Below are 15,854 nucleotides of genomic sequence, written 5' to 3'. Positions count from 1 at the left end.
ATACTACAGCATGGATGAAGCTTGAAAACATTATGAAATAAACCAGACAAAAATCAAATACTGATGATTCCACTTACATGAATTCTCTAGAATAAGCAAATTCATGGAGACAAAAAGTGTTAGTTTGGTGCAAAAGGAATTGTCATTTTGGACTGTGAATTTTAAATCATTATAACTAGGCTCAAACACATACTTATCAATCAAAATAGGAACCATTATAATCAACACATTTTTGCCAACGAAAACTGAACAAATAAATGGGTGACAGGTGTTGGGAGGGAGACTTTCCATTGTAAATCTTAGCATTTAAAAATTTTTGAATAATGAATGTATTAATTTAAAAACTTAAAAGGGAGTATTTATATAAATAATTGGGTTGATTTTATTTTTTAAATCTGTTTACTTTTCTGGCCATAATATCCATGTTCTTTCCATAATCTCATCCCAAGAACCAGTTTGTTTGTAGAGGCCTAGCCCTAACTCTGGTGGGTTGAATTTTTTTTTTATAAGATTTATTTTACTTACTTTTTAAAAATTAATTATTTATTTCTTTGTTCCCACCCCCTCGTTGTTTGCATTTGCTATGTCTGCTTGTTGTGTGCTGGTCTTCTCTTCAGGAGGTTCTGGGAACTGAGCCCAGGACCTCTGATATGGGAGGGAGGTGCCTAATTGTTTGAGCCACCTCTGCTCCCTGCTTTGTTGTGTCTCTCATTATGTTTTCCTCGTGTCTCTTGTTGTGTCATCCTGTGGCCATGCTTGCCTGTCGCATCAGCTCTCTGTCTCGCTAGTCTTCTTTAGAAGGCACTGGGAACTGAGCCTGGGACCTCCTGTGTGGTAGATGGGAGTTCAGTCACTTGAGCCACATCCACTTCCCTGGGATGAACATTAAGTTTTTACTCTTGCTGGAGAAGTGCTCTCTAGTTAGCATAAAGTTCATGTTCTTGTATATGTCTGATAATTGTTCCCAGGCTAACACTGTCAAGTCAGTCCTATATCAAGCACACAATCAAAATCAAAGGTCTCTTGGTTGAACGTGTTTGCTGTAAGGTCTCAACTGGGGTTGATTTTCCTTCTAGGAAACGTTTTCCCACAACTAGTGGATAGAGGCCAGGAATGCTACTAAACACCCTACAATGCACAGCACAGCACACACACACCCCCAAAGACTCAATAGTGCTGAGATTGAGAAACCCTGCTGTAGAAGAATGCAAATATAGGTGGCGGACTTGGCCCAGTGGTTAGGGCGTCTGTCTACCACATGGGAGGTCCGCAGTTCAAACCCTGGGCCGCCTCGACCCATGTGGAGCTGGCCCATGTGCAGTGCTGATGCGTGCAAGGGGTGCCCTGCCATGCAGGGGGGTGCCCTGCCACGCAGGGGTGTCCCCTGCATAGGGGAGCCCCACGTGCAAGCAGTGTGCCCCGTAAGGAGAGCCACCCAGCGGGAAAGAAAGAGCAGCCTGCCCAGGAATGGTGCTGCACACACAGAGAAGTGACACAACAAGATGACGCAACAAAGAGAGACACAGATTCCCGTGCCGCTGACAACAACAGAAGCGGACAAAGAAGATGCAGCAAGTAGACACAGAGAACAGACAACTGGGATGGGGGGAAGAGGAGAGAAATAAATAAATAAATAAATAAGAATGCAAATATAAATTAATGAAAAAACATTTTATAAGCTACATTAAGTACACTGGTTTCACTAGGGACCCTTCACAAGGTAATAATTCAGTTGATCCCTAAACCAGAAGAAAAACGTAAAAATGGCATCTCATCGCAAATCAGTGCTAAGTGCAGCCTTTGTCCTTCTCCAGCCTCTGACCCTGTTCCAGATTCAGTTCTTGAATGCCGTTGGAGATCTGTTGGATCTGATTCCTTCACTTTCCCATAACAAAAGCTCCACTCTGAAGGTTTTTAAGAGATGGGATCTGGGACATTGTTCTGCTCTCATTAAGGTAAGACACACCCAGCAGCTCCTCCCTCTCTCCTTGTTCTGGTCCATGTGACTCTTTCTGCACATCACCCGAGTTGTGGCCACCTCTCATTGCCCCCGGCTGTAGCTGTGTCAGCTCCTGGGTTCCTCTGTCACTGAAGTTAAGAACCAGAAGGAAACTGGTGGAGGGAATTGGAAGCACGTGAGTTAGCTCTGTTTCTTCCACCATTCCTCTCATGTTTCATGTATCTGCCTCCCACACTCTAGAATCTTTCATTGTGGAGGTTAGAATGGTGGACTCTGTTTTGGTGCATATTTAAGGTTGCATTCCTTGGCCATATTTTCCAAGTAGTAGATATAGCCATAGGCACTTAGACTTTGAGGAAGTAACTGCAGAAGAGTTCCTGAATTGACACAGTCCCTGTATAACTTCCTGCCCTTAGAATGGAAGTTAGTGATCTGACTGCCGCTGCATCATTCACTTTGATTCTGGCCATAGGTTCTTCCTGGATTTGAGAACATCTTTTTTGCTCACTCAAGCTGGTACACCTACGCTGCCATGCTCAGGATATATAAACACTGGGACTTCAACATCCAAGATAAATACACCAGCAGTAGTCGCCTCTCTTTCAGCAGTTACCCAGGTAAGTAAATTTAGAGGGACACCTGAGTACTATTACAGAATAAAACAGCGATTCAGAGTAGCTGCAATGGGAGAAGAGAGGTTTAATGGTTAGTATACATGAATGAAAATTCTGATTTCTAGCACGCTTTTTGAAGAGCTATATAGCTCTAACACTTTCATTTAATAGAATGCCAAAATCTGGGTGAATCGAGTTGCCTGGTAGTAGGCCCTTTGTAAATGTAAATGGGTGCTTCTAAATTAACTTCAACAAATGCCATCTGAGTAATAAGTGCAAGGTCATTTCATAGGCTGCACCCTGGAAGCAAAGATGAGCAAGAAACTGTTCCTGCTCTGAGGATCAGCCCGCAGGTGTGGCCTCTGTTCCATTGCCTCATCCACCGCACCGAGCCTCATGATGGGCACCCCGGGCGGCCAGCCCTCACTGCTTGTGAATTCCGTATTTGTGATTCTTTGTAACCTCAGAATCAATACTCGAGGTGCTTTCGCAGTCATTTGCCAACATGTGCAGGGTGGCAAAAAAAAAAAAAAAAAGCGAGTTGCCAGTTACACATGTTCCCAGCTGAAGTCTAACAAAGTGACGCTCTGCCTTTTGGTTTCAGTTCTCAGACTGTTGTTACAAGTGTCTTTTTCCAGAATATTCAGAGCCACGTTTCTCACAGGTTGTGTCTTTGGTGTCACATTTTTGTGCTTTCTGTTGGTGATTTTGCTGTTTAAAATGTCCCCAGTCATAATGCTGAAGCGCTTTCGAGTTCCTAAGTGCAAGAAGGCTGTGGTGTGCCTTACAGAGGAAGTACATGTGTGGGATTAGCTGCATTCAGCCCTGAGCTGTCGTGGTGTGGGCCGTGAGCGCAATGTCAATATATATTAAACGAGGTGTCTTTAAACAGAAACATGCCTGAAACAAGGTTTATATCTTGACCAGTTGACAAATATGTTGTGAGTAGAGCTTGCAGGTCTCTAACCCTGCATTTCCTCTAGGAGCAGTGGGTCAGTGTTCCTGGAGACTTGGTAGAGCATAACTCCCAGGAGTAATGACAATCTACAGGACTAAATACATTTTTGCTGGATGAATGAATACATGAATGGATTTGAGAGTTTATCAACCTTACCATGTTAGTCAGGAGGATAGTAAGCACAATGCAGACAAGAATAATAATATTACTGGAGACGGGGTTTGCTACAAAAGAAGTGTGAAAAGAATGATAGGTATTCAGAAGAGGAAGAAAGCACATCTGCTTGTTGGGAAAGGACATTTGAGATGGACCATGAATGTTGACCAGAAGTTCAAGAGAGAGAGAAGGACGGGAGGAAAGTCTTTGTAGAGTTAGGGGCTGCACACTTCTATACCTAAAGGAGACAGGCAGGTGATGAAAATGATTTAAAGGGGCTGGTCTAAGAAAAGAGGAAGTGAAAACAATTGTAGCAAACTCAAAAGAGACCAACTTCCAGCTCTCACTGACTAAGACAGATGTAGACGCCAGTGTTTCCACATCTTCCCACTTCTTAAGAAAAGATAGAAATATGAATTAGAAGGATAAAAAAGAAAACCCACTTTGTAAACAAAGCACATCAGCCAGCTGTAATTGCCCCTGTGGACTATAGGTTTGTAGCTTCTTCAGGAAACATCATGAGCAAAACTGGGAGAATTCCTACAAAACTCCTAAGAGTCTAACATGAACACAGGATGGACACTTCTGACCTTTAATTCCATATCTGTAACTCAAGGAATGACTATACCAACCACCTGCCATATCTATTTACCTTTGTCAGAGTATCATTACCCCACCTGGGTGTTAACTTCTAGAAATTCCTACCAGGCATGCTGACCAGAAGTAGAACCCAATATTTTTCTGTCCTTGTGACCTAATACTTCTTTTGGGACCACTTTGTTTCCATCTTTGCCTCAGTTTGCTTAATTTCTTAGGATTAAGGAGGACTTGCTCTGAGTTAGACTGTGATTTCATTCTTTTATGGTTTATTAGACAGGAATTTAAGGACAGTAAGAGACAAGACCAGTCAAATGTTCTTACTCTTCTTAGTTCCTATGAAATGCAATGTTCAGCTATTACCTGCACTGGTTTGAAATTTCCACTGAATATGGTGTTCTTAGCTAATCTGACAGTCCAGAGCTAGTGATGGGGGAAGACATAGAAGGATTTCCCTATGACTTTTATGATCCTGTTGACATTTGCATATATATCCTTCTGAAACAGATACGTAGAGCTACAGAGAGAACAAAAGCCATTTTTTTGCCCCAAGATGTTTTAGGGTAGTTAGTGGAGCAACGCAATTCGTATTTCCTTCTGCTGGACAGCATTGTTCTCAACAGCAAACAAGAAAACATGTGGAATCTCGTTTCTGGTACTAGGAATTGTTTAAGGGAACAGCCACATTGGATTCATCAAGTATTAGGAACTAAGCTTTGTCATGCAATTCATGCCATGGGAGCCTCTGAACCCAGAACAAAGCAGCGTGACTTGTTCATTTTTCTTTAGTGGAGGGGCACCATGGTAGGTTGAATGGGTGAGGAGGGTGGTGTTATTTTTGAATTAATGGAGATAGGGCTTTGAGGATCTTCATGACCTAGACAGGAGACTTAAGAATTCGTGTGTGTCAGCAAGACAGGCCTTGACTTGGGTTGAGGCATATGCTAAAGACGATGGTAACTGGGATGGGATAGCTGCCATCAAAAAAAGATACCAATAACTCTGAAGATTTCATATGCATCTATCCATACTTTTACAACACATCATGGCCTATAGAAGTGACCATCAAGGTGATTGCCATGAAAAACACTAAAGCTTCAAGACAAACTGACAAAGTTTCTGAGATTTCCAAGAAGGAAAAAGATATGGCTTGGGCATCTGCTAAACTGTTCCTCAACATATGAAGAAATCCAAATTCTTTACTTGGTGAACCTGTTTTCTTATCTGTGGAATGAGGCTAAATACAATACTTAATTCACAAATTTGTAAAAATTATGTAATTTGTTTACTCCTCAATACGTATCTATTAAGAGCATTTAGAATGCTGGTGCATTCATCCAGATCACATAATATTTTGTAATGGTCAATCAGTGTATGGATGGAAAATTGATATGTCTTTAAGAAGGAAAAAAATGACTGCTGAATTATTACAGCACATCACAACTTTGTATGTGCTTCAGTTGTCTGAGCCAGAATCTTTGAGGCATAATTACCTAATAAGGTAGTCAGAAGGGCATTGGTAAAACTGTTCCTCAACAAAGGAGAATAGTGGGAACAATAGAAATCGTTCATGCTTCGTTCACCTATATCACAAAAGGATTTGCTGCCTCCAGCATGCCTACACTTTTCTAAGCCAATCTCACACTTTGCATTCTCCAGACCCCTAGCTGACTACATAAATATATAGAGTTGGCTAGGTCAAGGAAGCGGATTAGTTTAATAACTCCATATTAATCCAGAAAGTACATCAAAAGAGGACCAACACCAACAACATTGTGCGAGTATGCAGACTGGGCATGGCGCCCACTGATTGCCCCCCAGCATCCATCCGTCTGGCAGGTCCTGCAGCCGGAAGGGGCTCCAAGCCCAATTCACCTGCCACCTAGAGGACGGCCAGGATGCTGTGGCCAGAAGAGCAGCCAAAAGCACGACTGACATTCACGGGCTGGGGCTGGTGAGCATCGCAGAACTGATCGACAAGACAGTCCCCACCAGCATTGTTGGAAAAGTGTCTTGAAAATGGAAGACCCTATTTCAAGGAGCCAATTAAAAATCAGCCATTGACCCACTGGGGAAAGAGTGGTCTCTTCAACAAATGGCCCTGGGAAAACTGGATGTACATACGGCTAAAGAATGAAGTTGGACCACTACCTCACACCATATGAAAAATTAATTCTAAATGGATCAAAGACCTAAACATAAAAAACCATAAAACTGTTAGGAGAAAACATAGGGGGAAACCTTCATAACTTTAGACTTGGCAGTGATTTCTTAGATATGATACCAAAAGCTCAAGCAAAAAAAGAAAAATAGATAAAATATACTTTATAAAAATTAGAATATTTTGTATGTTAAAGGACAATACCAAGAAAGTGAAAAAAACATATGGAACAAGAAAAAAGCATTGTTCAAATTTTTTGTAACACTCTGGGTAAGATTTGTATTTGTTGTGTCGTCAACCAAGCATGCTATCTTTGAGTCGCTGGAGGCCAGGATCAAGTGGCATGAGAACTGTTGCAGAGCCACTAAGTTAATGGTGTCAGGGAAGGCAGAGGCAAGGAGATCCATGCTGTTTCAGTACCAACAGGTTCCAGTGAGTCACAGCTTGGGGAGTAAAATAACAGTGTTGTTACCTTCTTCTCATGATGGGAGATACGAAGTTAGCCAGGAACAATGCATTTGATTATAAAGAACACAAAGGAATGGTGCCAGGACACTATAAGAATCTTCACATGCTCTGATTGGGCAAAAAACAAACATGCAAATTCTTTTTTCCGCCCATTATTCTAAATCTTCCTTGATAGGTCACTATACCTCAATTGGGCCCATGAATTTTGTAATATGTTTTTAAATAAAAAATTATTTATATAGGCAGGGTTCCTGCAAAAAAATATTTATCCAAAGCCCTGGAAACCCCAACGAGGGTAGCACTGGATAACCTTGTTCTAGAAGCTTTCTGTCACTCCCAAGAAGGGTTTTGAATAGCCATGGCCTGTTTTTCCCAGCAATTGATAAGACTAAAGGAGATAGAAGCCCTGTATAGCCTTCCCCAGGATTCATACACAGCCAAATACTAATTTGGGCAATGCAGGGCAAGAATCAATGAAGTAAGACAGAGAAAACTCATAGGAAGGACCATAATGAAAAGTTTGCCAGTGCCACTGCACAAAGACTCAGCACAAAGGAGGGACTCAGGAAACTTTGGAATCCTCTCCAGGGGAATGAGTGTGTCTACTGGCTTCTTGTGTTCTGACATGAATCCCTTCAGGAGAGACCAGACCCATGGAAGATTTAGATTTTTCCAGGTGGAAGATTAAAGCAAAAATATAAAAGGGAATGGATATGGCTCATGTGGTTGAGCACCTGCTTCCCACATGGGAGGTCCTGGGTTCAGTTTCCGGTGCCTCCTAAAAACAAAAAAACAAACAACAAGCAAACAAACGAAAAAAACAATCTAGGGGAGCCAATGTGACTCAGTGGTTGAACGCTGTCATCCCAGATACGTGGTCTCAGGGGTTCAACCCTGAGGCCTTGGTACCTCAAAAAAAAAAAAAAAAGCTATAAAAGACATTGGTCAATGGACAAAATTATGGATAGTAGATTAGGCAAAAGCATTGTGCAATGTTAATTTTCCTGAAGTTGATCATTGTACTGGAATAATAAAAGAAATGTTCTTATTCTTAGGAAAAATATGCTGAAGTATTTAGGAGTAAGGGGGAATGATATATACATTTTAATCTTGAGTGATTCAGAAAAATATATATATAGACAGAGAATGATATAGCAAATGAGGCAAAATGTTAACAATTGGTGACTCTGGATATAGAGTAAGCAAGATGCAACCCCAGGTGTTGGTTCTTCTGATGGCTGCAGAGACCCACAGGTTCTATGGTCATGGCAGATGGACTTCAGTGCCATGTCAGTTGGCCCTACTTTGGAGTTTGTGGTCCTGAGTGTGATGGAGCTGGACTCAGATATGATCTTTGTTCACAAGCCTCTCCTGTCACTTTTACTGGACCAGTGGTTGGTGTTGTGGTTTAGTGTATAATCAGGGGACCTGACTCTCTGGACTGTCCATGTGATAGCCAGGCCCTGAGCCTCAACAGACTTGCAACTCCTACCCTCTGGTTTATTGGACTTACCCCAATCAGCTAACAGGGAGGTGAAGAAGGTCAACCACCACACCAGGGAGCCGAGAGTGCCTACAACTGCAAACAGGAGAATTGCATCCATCATCCAAGTGGAATCTAAGCACCCTCTCAGTACAGAGGTGGAGTAGACAACCATCCCAGGGTCCACAGAATGGGGGAATTGAGTATGGATTAGAGTGGACTTACTGGTACTCTATTCTGGAACTATTGTGATTAGTAATGGAAGTAAACGTAGCATTGATATGGAGAAAGTGGCCATGGTAGCTGCTGAGGGTAGGGAGTGGGAAGAAGAGATGTGATGTGGGGGCATTTTCAGGACTTGGATTTGTCCTGGGTGGTACTGCAGGGACAGTTACTGGACATTGTATGTCTTCCCATGGCCCACTGGGTGGACTGGGGGAGAGTGTAAACTATAATGTGGACCATTGACCATGTGGTGCAGCAGTGCTCAGAGATATAGTCACCAAGTGCAATGAATGTCCCATGGATGTTGGAGGAGGTTGTTGTTATGGGAGGAGTGGGGTGAGGGGGGTGGGGAGGTATATGGGGACCTCATTTTTTTTAATGTAACATTAAAAAATAAAGACAGAAATTTTTTTTTTTGACAGAAATTTTTTAAAAAGTAAGCAAGAGTTCTTTGTACTATTTTTCCAACTTTTCTGTGTGAAAATATCTTCAAATTTAAAAAAAAAAATTAATACTTAAAAAAAAAAAGATTAACGCAAAAGGACCCACACTTCCTATATGTCATCTGAAGCAACTGTCTGGCACTTCACAAAACAGTATAAGTAAAAATTAAATGAAATAAGATTTGCTGGCTATTCCTTCCAGCCTTCATTTTCTATGTGTGTGTGTTCCCTTCTGATTTCCGACCGTAGGTTAATGTAATTTCCACACACTGTAATCATGATATGGTCTCATTTTAGACAGGCATATTTCAGATAATTGTGGATTTGCTTCTAGACTACCACAGTAAAGCAAATATCACCATAAGGAGAGTCACAAAATTTTTTTGGTTTCCCAGTGCGTATCAAAGTCATGTTTACAGGATACTATAGTTTATTAAGTATGCAGTAGCATTATGTCCCTAAAACATGTACACACTTTAATTTTAAAAAATACTTGATTGCTTAAAAAAATGCTGACCATCGTCTGACTTCAACGAGTCGTAATCTTTTTGCTGGTGGGGGGTCCCGCCTCGCTGAGGGCTGCTGACTGATCAGGGTGGTGGCTGCTGAAGGTTGGGGTGACTGTGGTAACTTCTTAATATAAGATAACAACGAAGTTCGCTGCATCAGTTGACTCCTCCTTTCATGAAAGATTTCTCTGTAGCATGTGATGCTTTTTGATAGCATTTTGTCCACAGTAGAATATAATAACAATTAAGTTGATGTATATTCTAAATCCTTTGTTGCCATTTCAACAGTGTTCACAGCATCCTCATCAGAAGTAAATTCTCTCTCAAGAAACCACTTAACTTTGCTCATCCCTAAGAAACAACTCCTCATCCATTAAAGTTTGATCATGAGATTGCAGCAATCCAGTCATATCTTCAGGCTCCACTTCTAATTGTAGCTCTCCAGCTATTTCTACCATATCTGCAGTTACTTCCTCCACTGAAGTCTTGAATGCCTAAAAGTCATTCTTAAGAGTTGGAATCAACTTCTTCCAAACTCCTGTGAACGTTGATATTTTGACCTCCTCCCATGAATCAAGAATGTTCTTAATGGCATCTCGAATGGTGGATCCTTTCCAGAAGGTTTTCAATTAACTTTGCCCAGATCCATCAGAGGAATCACTATCTATGGCACCTACAGCCTTACAAAATGTATTTCTTAAAATAATAGGACTTGAAAGTCAAAATTACTCCACAATTCGTGAACTGATGAATGGATGTTGTGTTAGTAGGCCTGAAAACAACATTCATCTCATTGTACAGCTCCATCAGAGTTTTTGGGTAACCAGGTACATTGTCAATGAGCAGTAATATTTCTAAAGGATTTTTTTTTCCCTGTGCAATAGGTCTCAACAGTGGGCTTAAATATTCAGTAAACTAGGCTGTGCTATCATTCATGCTTTATTGTTCCATTTATAGAGCACAGACAGAGTAGATTTAGCTTAATTCTTAAGGACCTAGGATTTTCAGAATGATGTGTGAGCTCTGGCTTCAACTTAAAGTTACCAGCTGCATTAGCCCCTACCAAGAGAGTCAGCATGTCTTTTGAAGCTTTAAAGCCAGGCATTGGCTTTTCCTTTCTGGTTATGAAAGTCCTAGATGGCTTCTTCTTCTTCCAAAGTAAGGCTCTTTCATCTGTTGAAAATCTGTTGTTTAGTGTAGCCACCCACCTTCATCCATTATCTTAGCTAGATCTTCTGGATAAATTGCTGTAGCTTCTTATATCAGCAGTTGATTCACTTTGCACTTTTATGTTATGGAGATGGCTTTTTCCCTAAACCTCATGAACCAATCTCTGCTAGCTTCAGACTTTTCTCTGCAGCTTCCTCACCTCTTTCAGCCTTCATAGAATTGAAGACTGTTAGAGCCTTGCTCTGGATTAGGCTTTGACTTAAACGAATATTGTGGCTGGTTTAAACTTCTATCCAGAAGCCTTTCTCCATATCAGCATAAGGCTGTTTTGCTTTCTTATCAGCCATGCATTCCCTGGGATGGCACTTTTCATTTCATTCAAGGACTTGGTCCTTTGCATTCACAGCTTTGCTAACTGGAGCTAGAGGCCTAGCTATCAGCCTGTCTCAGCTCTTTGATATACCTTCTTCACTAAATTTAAATCATTCCTAGCTTTTGGTTTAAAGTTAGAGACATGTGAATCTTCCATTCACTTGAACAGTTAGAGGCCATTGTAGGGTTATTAACTGGTCTAACTTCAATATTGTTGTGTCTCACAGAATGGGGACACCCAAGGAGAGGGAGGCACAGAGCGGTCAGAACACACAACATTTATCGATTAAGTTTGCCATCTTATATGGGCATGGTTTATGGCACTCCTGCAAAATTGCAATAGTAACATCAAAGATCACTGATCACAGATCACCATAACAAATAAAATAATAATGAAGAAGTTTGAAATAGTGCAAGAATTACCAAAATGTGAGACAGAAACCCAAAGTGTTGGGAAAATGGTGCCAAAAGACTTGCTCAATGAAGGGTTGCCACAAACCTTCCATTTGTAAAAACCACAATATCTGCAAAGTACAATAAAATTAAGCACAGTAAAATGAGGTATTCCTGTATTCTGATTTTTTCAATTAATATTGTATCATAAAAATGTTTTGTGCTGCTTAACAGTCTTTCTAATCATTAATAGCTGGACAATGCCACATTATTTAGAAATACCATAATTGGGCCATTTAGGTTTTTCAACTTTTTCTTTTAGAAATAAAATTGTACTGAATATCTTTTTTCCCCTATTCTTTTAGATTACTTCCCTAGGATAAGTTTTCCAGAGTGGATTTAACAGAATTCATGAATATAGACATTTTTGAACATCTTTATTGAGGTAAAATTTACATATAATAAAATTCCCCCATTTATTTGTACATTTCAGTGAGTTCGGGTAAATGTACACATCTAGTAACTACTACCACAATCAGAATATAAAAGATTTCCATCACCCCCCAAAATTCTCCCATGATGCTTTGCAATCAATATTGCAATACTCAAAATTGCTTTTTAATTCCTTTTTCCAATGGTTCATTGCTTATGTATGTATGTACTGGAAGGTATTCCTAAATTTTAAAAATTTCCAGTCTCAGGCAACTGCTGATATGCTATTACTATAATTTTGCATTGTCTACAATTTTAAATAAATGATCTCATATACAGTATGCAGTTTTTGTGGTTGGTTTTTTAAAATTTGGCATAATGATTTTAAGGTCCATTTTGTTGCACGTGTCAATAATCGATTCCTTTCCATTGTGGAGTAGAATTCTACTGTATGGATATACTGCAATCTATTTACCACTCAGCAATGAACATGTGCATTGTTTCCACCTTTTGGCAATTTATTAGAATAATGCTATGAACATTCACATACAAATCCCTGTATTGTCATATGCTTTTATTTCTCTGGGATAAATACCTAGGAGTGAAATTAGCTACCTTGGGTGGGATGTAAAAAACTGCCAAACTGTTTGCCAAAGTGACTCCACTCTTTTGCATCCCCATTAGCAATATCTGAGTGTCCCAGTTTCTCATCCCCACCAACACTTGATATTGTTAGTCTTTTAGCCATTTTAGCCATTCCAGTGGTGTCTACTTCTGGTTTTATTTTGTATCTCCCTGATAACTAGTGATCTTGAACATCTTTTCATATATCTTCTTTTAAAAAAATGGGTTATATTTCTTCTTCTTATGGAGTTGTAAGCATTTTTTATACATTCAGAATACAAGTCCATTTACAGATACATATTTTGCAAATATTTTCTTCCATGTTTGCCTTTTTATTCTCTTAATGGTTTCTAATGAAATGAAGAACTTCTTTATCCAATTTGACAATTTTAAATTTTTTGGTTTATGTTTTTTGTGTCCTATCCAAGAAATATTTGAATACAAATATCTAAAAGTTAAATATTTTCTCCTGTATTTTTCCAGAAGTTTTATAACTTTAGGTTTTATGTCGAATCTAATAATCTATTTTGAGTTAATTCATTTTTATTTTTTATTTATTTTTATTTTTTATTTCCCCTTCCCCACCCCCCACCCCCAAGTTGTCTGCTTTCTGTGTCCATTTGCTGTGTGTTCTTCTTTGTCCACTTGCATTCTTGTCAGTGACACCAGCAATCTGTGTCTATTTTTTTGCATCATTTTGCTGCGTCAGGTCTCCGTGTGTGGTGACACCCTGGGCAGGCTGCACTTCTTTTGCGCTGAGCAGCTTTCCTTGTGGGGGACACTCATTGTGCGTGGGGCTCCCCTACATGGGGGATACCCCTACGTAGCAGGGCACTCCTTGCACGCATCAGCACTGCCCGTGGGCCAGCTCCACACAGGTCAGGAGGCCCTGGGCTTGAACCAACTTTCCTTCCTTCCTCCCTCCCTCCCTCCCTCCCTTCCTCCCTTCCTTCCTTCCTTTCTTTCTTCCTTCCTTTCCTCCTTCCCTCCTTCCTTTCTTCCTTTCTTCCTTCCTTCCTTCCTTCTTCCCTCACTCCCTCCCTCCCTCCCTCCTTCCCTCCCTCCCTCTCTCTCTCTCTCTCAGGTACCAGGAGCTGGGCGTTGAACCCAGAACCTCATATGGGGGAAGCCAGTGCTCAACCACTGAGCCACATTGGCTTCCCTGAGTTGGTTTTTTGTTCATTTCGCTTGTTGTTTGTTTGTTTTTTAGGAAGCACCACAAACCAAACCAAGGACCTCCTATGTGGGAGTTGGGCGCTCAACCACTGAGCCACATCTGCTCCCCTGTTGGAATATTTTTAATTATGAATTCAATTTCTTCCAGATATTTGTCCATTCTAATTTTCTGATTCTTCTTGAATCAGTTTTGAAAATTTGTATCTTTTAAGGAATTTGTCTGTTTTATCTGAATTGTGTTTCTTGGCATAGTTATTTATAATATTTTCATCAATCTTTAATGTCTGTAGGATCTTTAGTTAAGTCCCCTTTATCACTCATGATATTTGTCATCTTTCTTTTTTAAAGATGTAGCTACAGGTGTATAAATTTAAGTGAAATTTTCCAAGAACCAGGTTTTGGTGTCATTGATTTTTTCATAGTTTTTCTACTATTCTTCTTCATGGATTTCCATTATTATTTTCTTCCTTCTACTTACTTTGCATTTAATGTTTCCCTTTTTTTCTAGCTTTCTAGGATGGAAGCTTAGATAATTGATTTACCTTGATTTGTCTATTTCTCCTTTCACTTCTGGCAGTTTTGCTTCATATATTTTGGTGCTCTGTTGTTAGACACTTAAATATTAATAATTATTATATATTCCTATATTATTTTGACCCTTTATTGATAAGAAATGTTCCTTTTTGCCCTTATTTTAACTCCTTCTTAAAGTCTGTATCACTGATATTAATATAGCCACTCTAGATTTCTTAGGTTTATTCTTTGCATCATGCATTTATTCAATCCATTTACTTTTTTTAAATTTTTATTTTTTTTATTTACTTCTCTCCCCTTCCCAGCTCCCCTCCCCCTCCCAGTTGTCTGCTCTCTGTGTCCATTCGCTGTGTGTTCTGTGTCCGCTTGTGTCAGTGGCATCCGGAATCTGTGTCTCTTTGTTGCGTCATATTGCTGCATCAGCTCTCCATGTGTGGGTGCCACCCTGGGCAGCCTGCTCTTTATTTGCACTGGGCAGCTCTCCTTACTGGGCGTGCTCCTTGCGCATGGGGCTCCCCTATGCAGGGACACCCCCACATGGCACGGCACTCCTTGCACATGTCAGCACTGCACGTGGGCCAGCTTATCCCACAGATCAGAAAGCCCTGGGTTTGAACTCTGGAACTTCCATGTGGTAGGCAGATGCCCTATCCGTTGAGTCAAATCCACTTCCTAATCCATTTACTTTCAACCAGATTTGTGAATGTATTTAATGTGTCTCTTTTAGACATCAAGTAATTGGGTCTTGCTTTTTCTTTCTTTAATCAAGCCTGACAAGTTTTGACTTTTGATAGGAGTTTTTGGTCTACTTTTTTTTTCAGAGGTACCCAGGATTGAACCTGAGACCTTATACATGGGAAGCAGGTGCTCAACCACTGAGCTGCACCCACTCCCCAGTCCATTTACGTTTTTTTTTTTTAAGATTTATTTTTTATTTATTTCTCTCCTCTTCCTCCCCTCCCAGTTGTCTGCTCTCTGTGTCCATTCTCTGTGTGTTCTTCTGTGACCGCTTCTATCCTTACCAGCAGCACTTGGAATTCGTGTTTCTTTTGGTTGCATCATCTTGTTGTGTCAGCTCTCCATGTGTGCGGTGCCATTCTTGGGCAGGCTGCACTTTCTTTCGCACTGGGTGACTCTCCTTACGGGGCACACTCCTTGCGTGTGGGGCTCCCCTATGTGGGGGACACCCCTACGTGGCAGGGCACTCCTTGCGTGCATCAGCACCGTGCATAGGCCAGCTCCACATGGGTCAAGGAGAACTGGGGTTTGAACCGCGGACCTCCCATGTGGTAGGTGGACACCCTATCCATTGGACCAAGTCCGCATCCTTCATTTACATTTAATGTAACTATGTGTATATTTGGATTTAGATTTACCATTTTGCTATTTGTTTTCTTTGTTTCATTTCTGTTTTGTTTCTCTGTTCCTCCTTTCCTATTAAACAAATTAGTATTCTAACAAAATATTTCATATTTTAGTACCTCAACTAGTTTTTTAGCTATACTTCTTTGCATTGTGTTTTCTAGGAGGTGTAATATGCATTTTTAAACTCATCACAATTTACTTAAAATTAATATTT

The 15,854-nt window shown here is 40.4% G+C and overlaps 1 protein-coding gene across 1 annotated transcript in view; it reads left to right on the top strand.

Moving 5' to 3' along the window:
* Window positions 1-15,854, top strand: part of PLBD1 (phospholipase B domain containing 1) — a 67,731-nt gene that overhangs the window by 28,830 nt on the left and 23,047 nt on the right. The window contains exons 5-6 of the mRNA XM_004460323.4: window positions 1,815-1,955; window positions 2,433-2,577. Coding sequence (XP_004460380.2) covers window positions 1,815-1,955; window positions 2,433-2,577 — 286 coding nt within the window. The remainder of the gene's footprint in view (window positions 1-1,814; window positions 1,956-2,432; window positions 2,578-15,854) is intronic.

Source organism: Dasypus novemcinctus, chromosome 20 (genome assembly GCF_030445035.2).
Source record: "Dasypus novemcinctus isolate mDasNov1 chromosome 20, mDasNov1.1.hap2, whole genome shotgun sequence".
NCBI lineage: Eukaryota > Metazoa > Chordata > Mammalia > Cingulata > Dasypodidae > Dasypus > Dasypus novemcinctus.
Note: the sequence above shows the minus strand (reverse complement) of the source record. Positions and strands in the feature narration are given on the sequence as shown.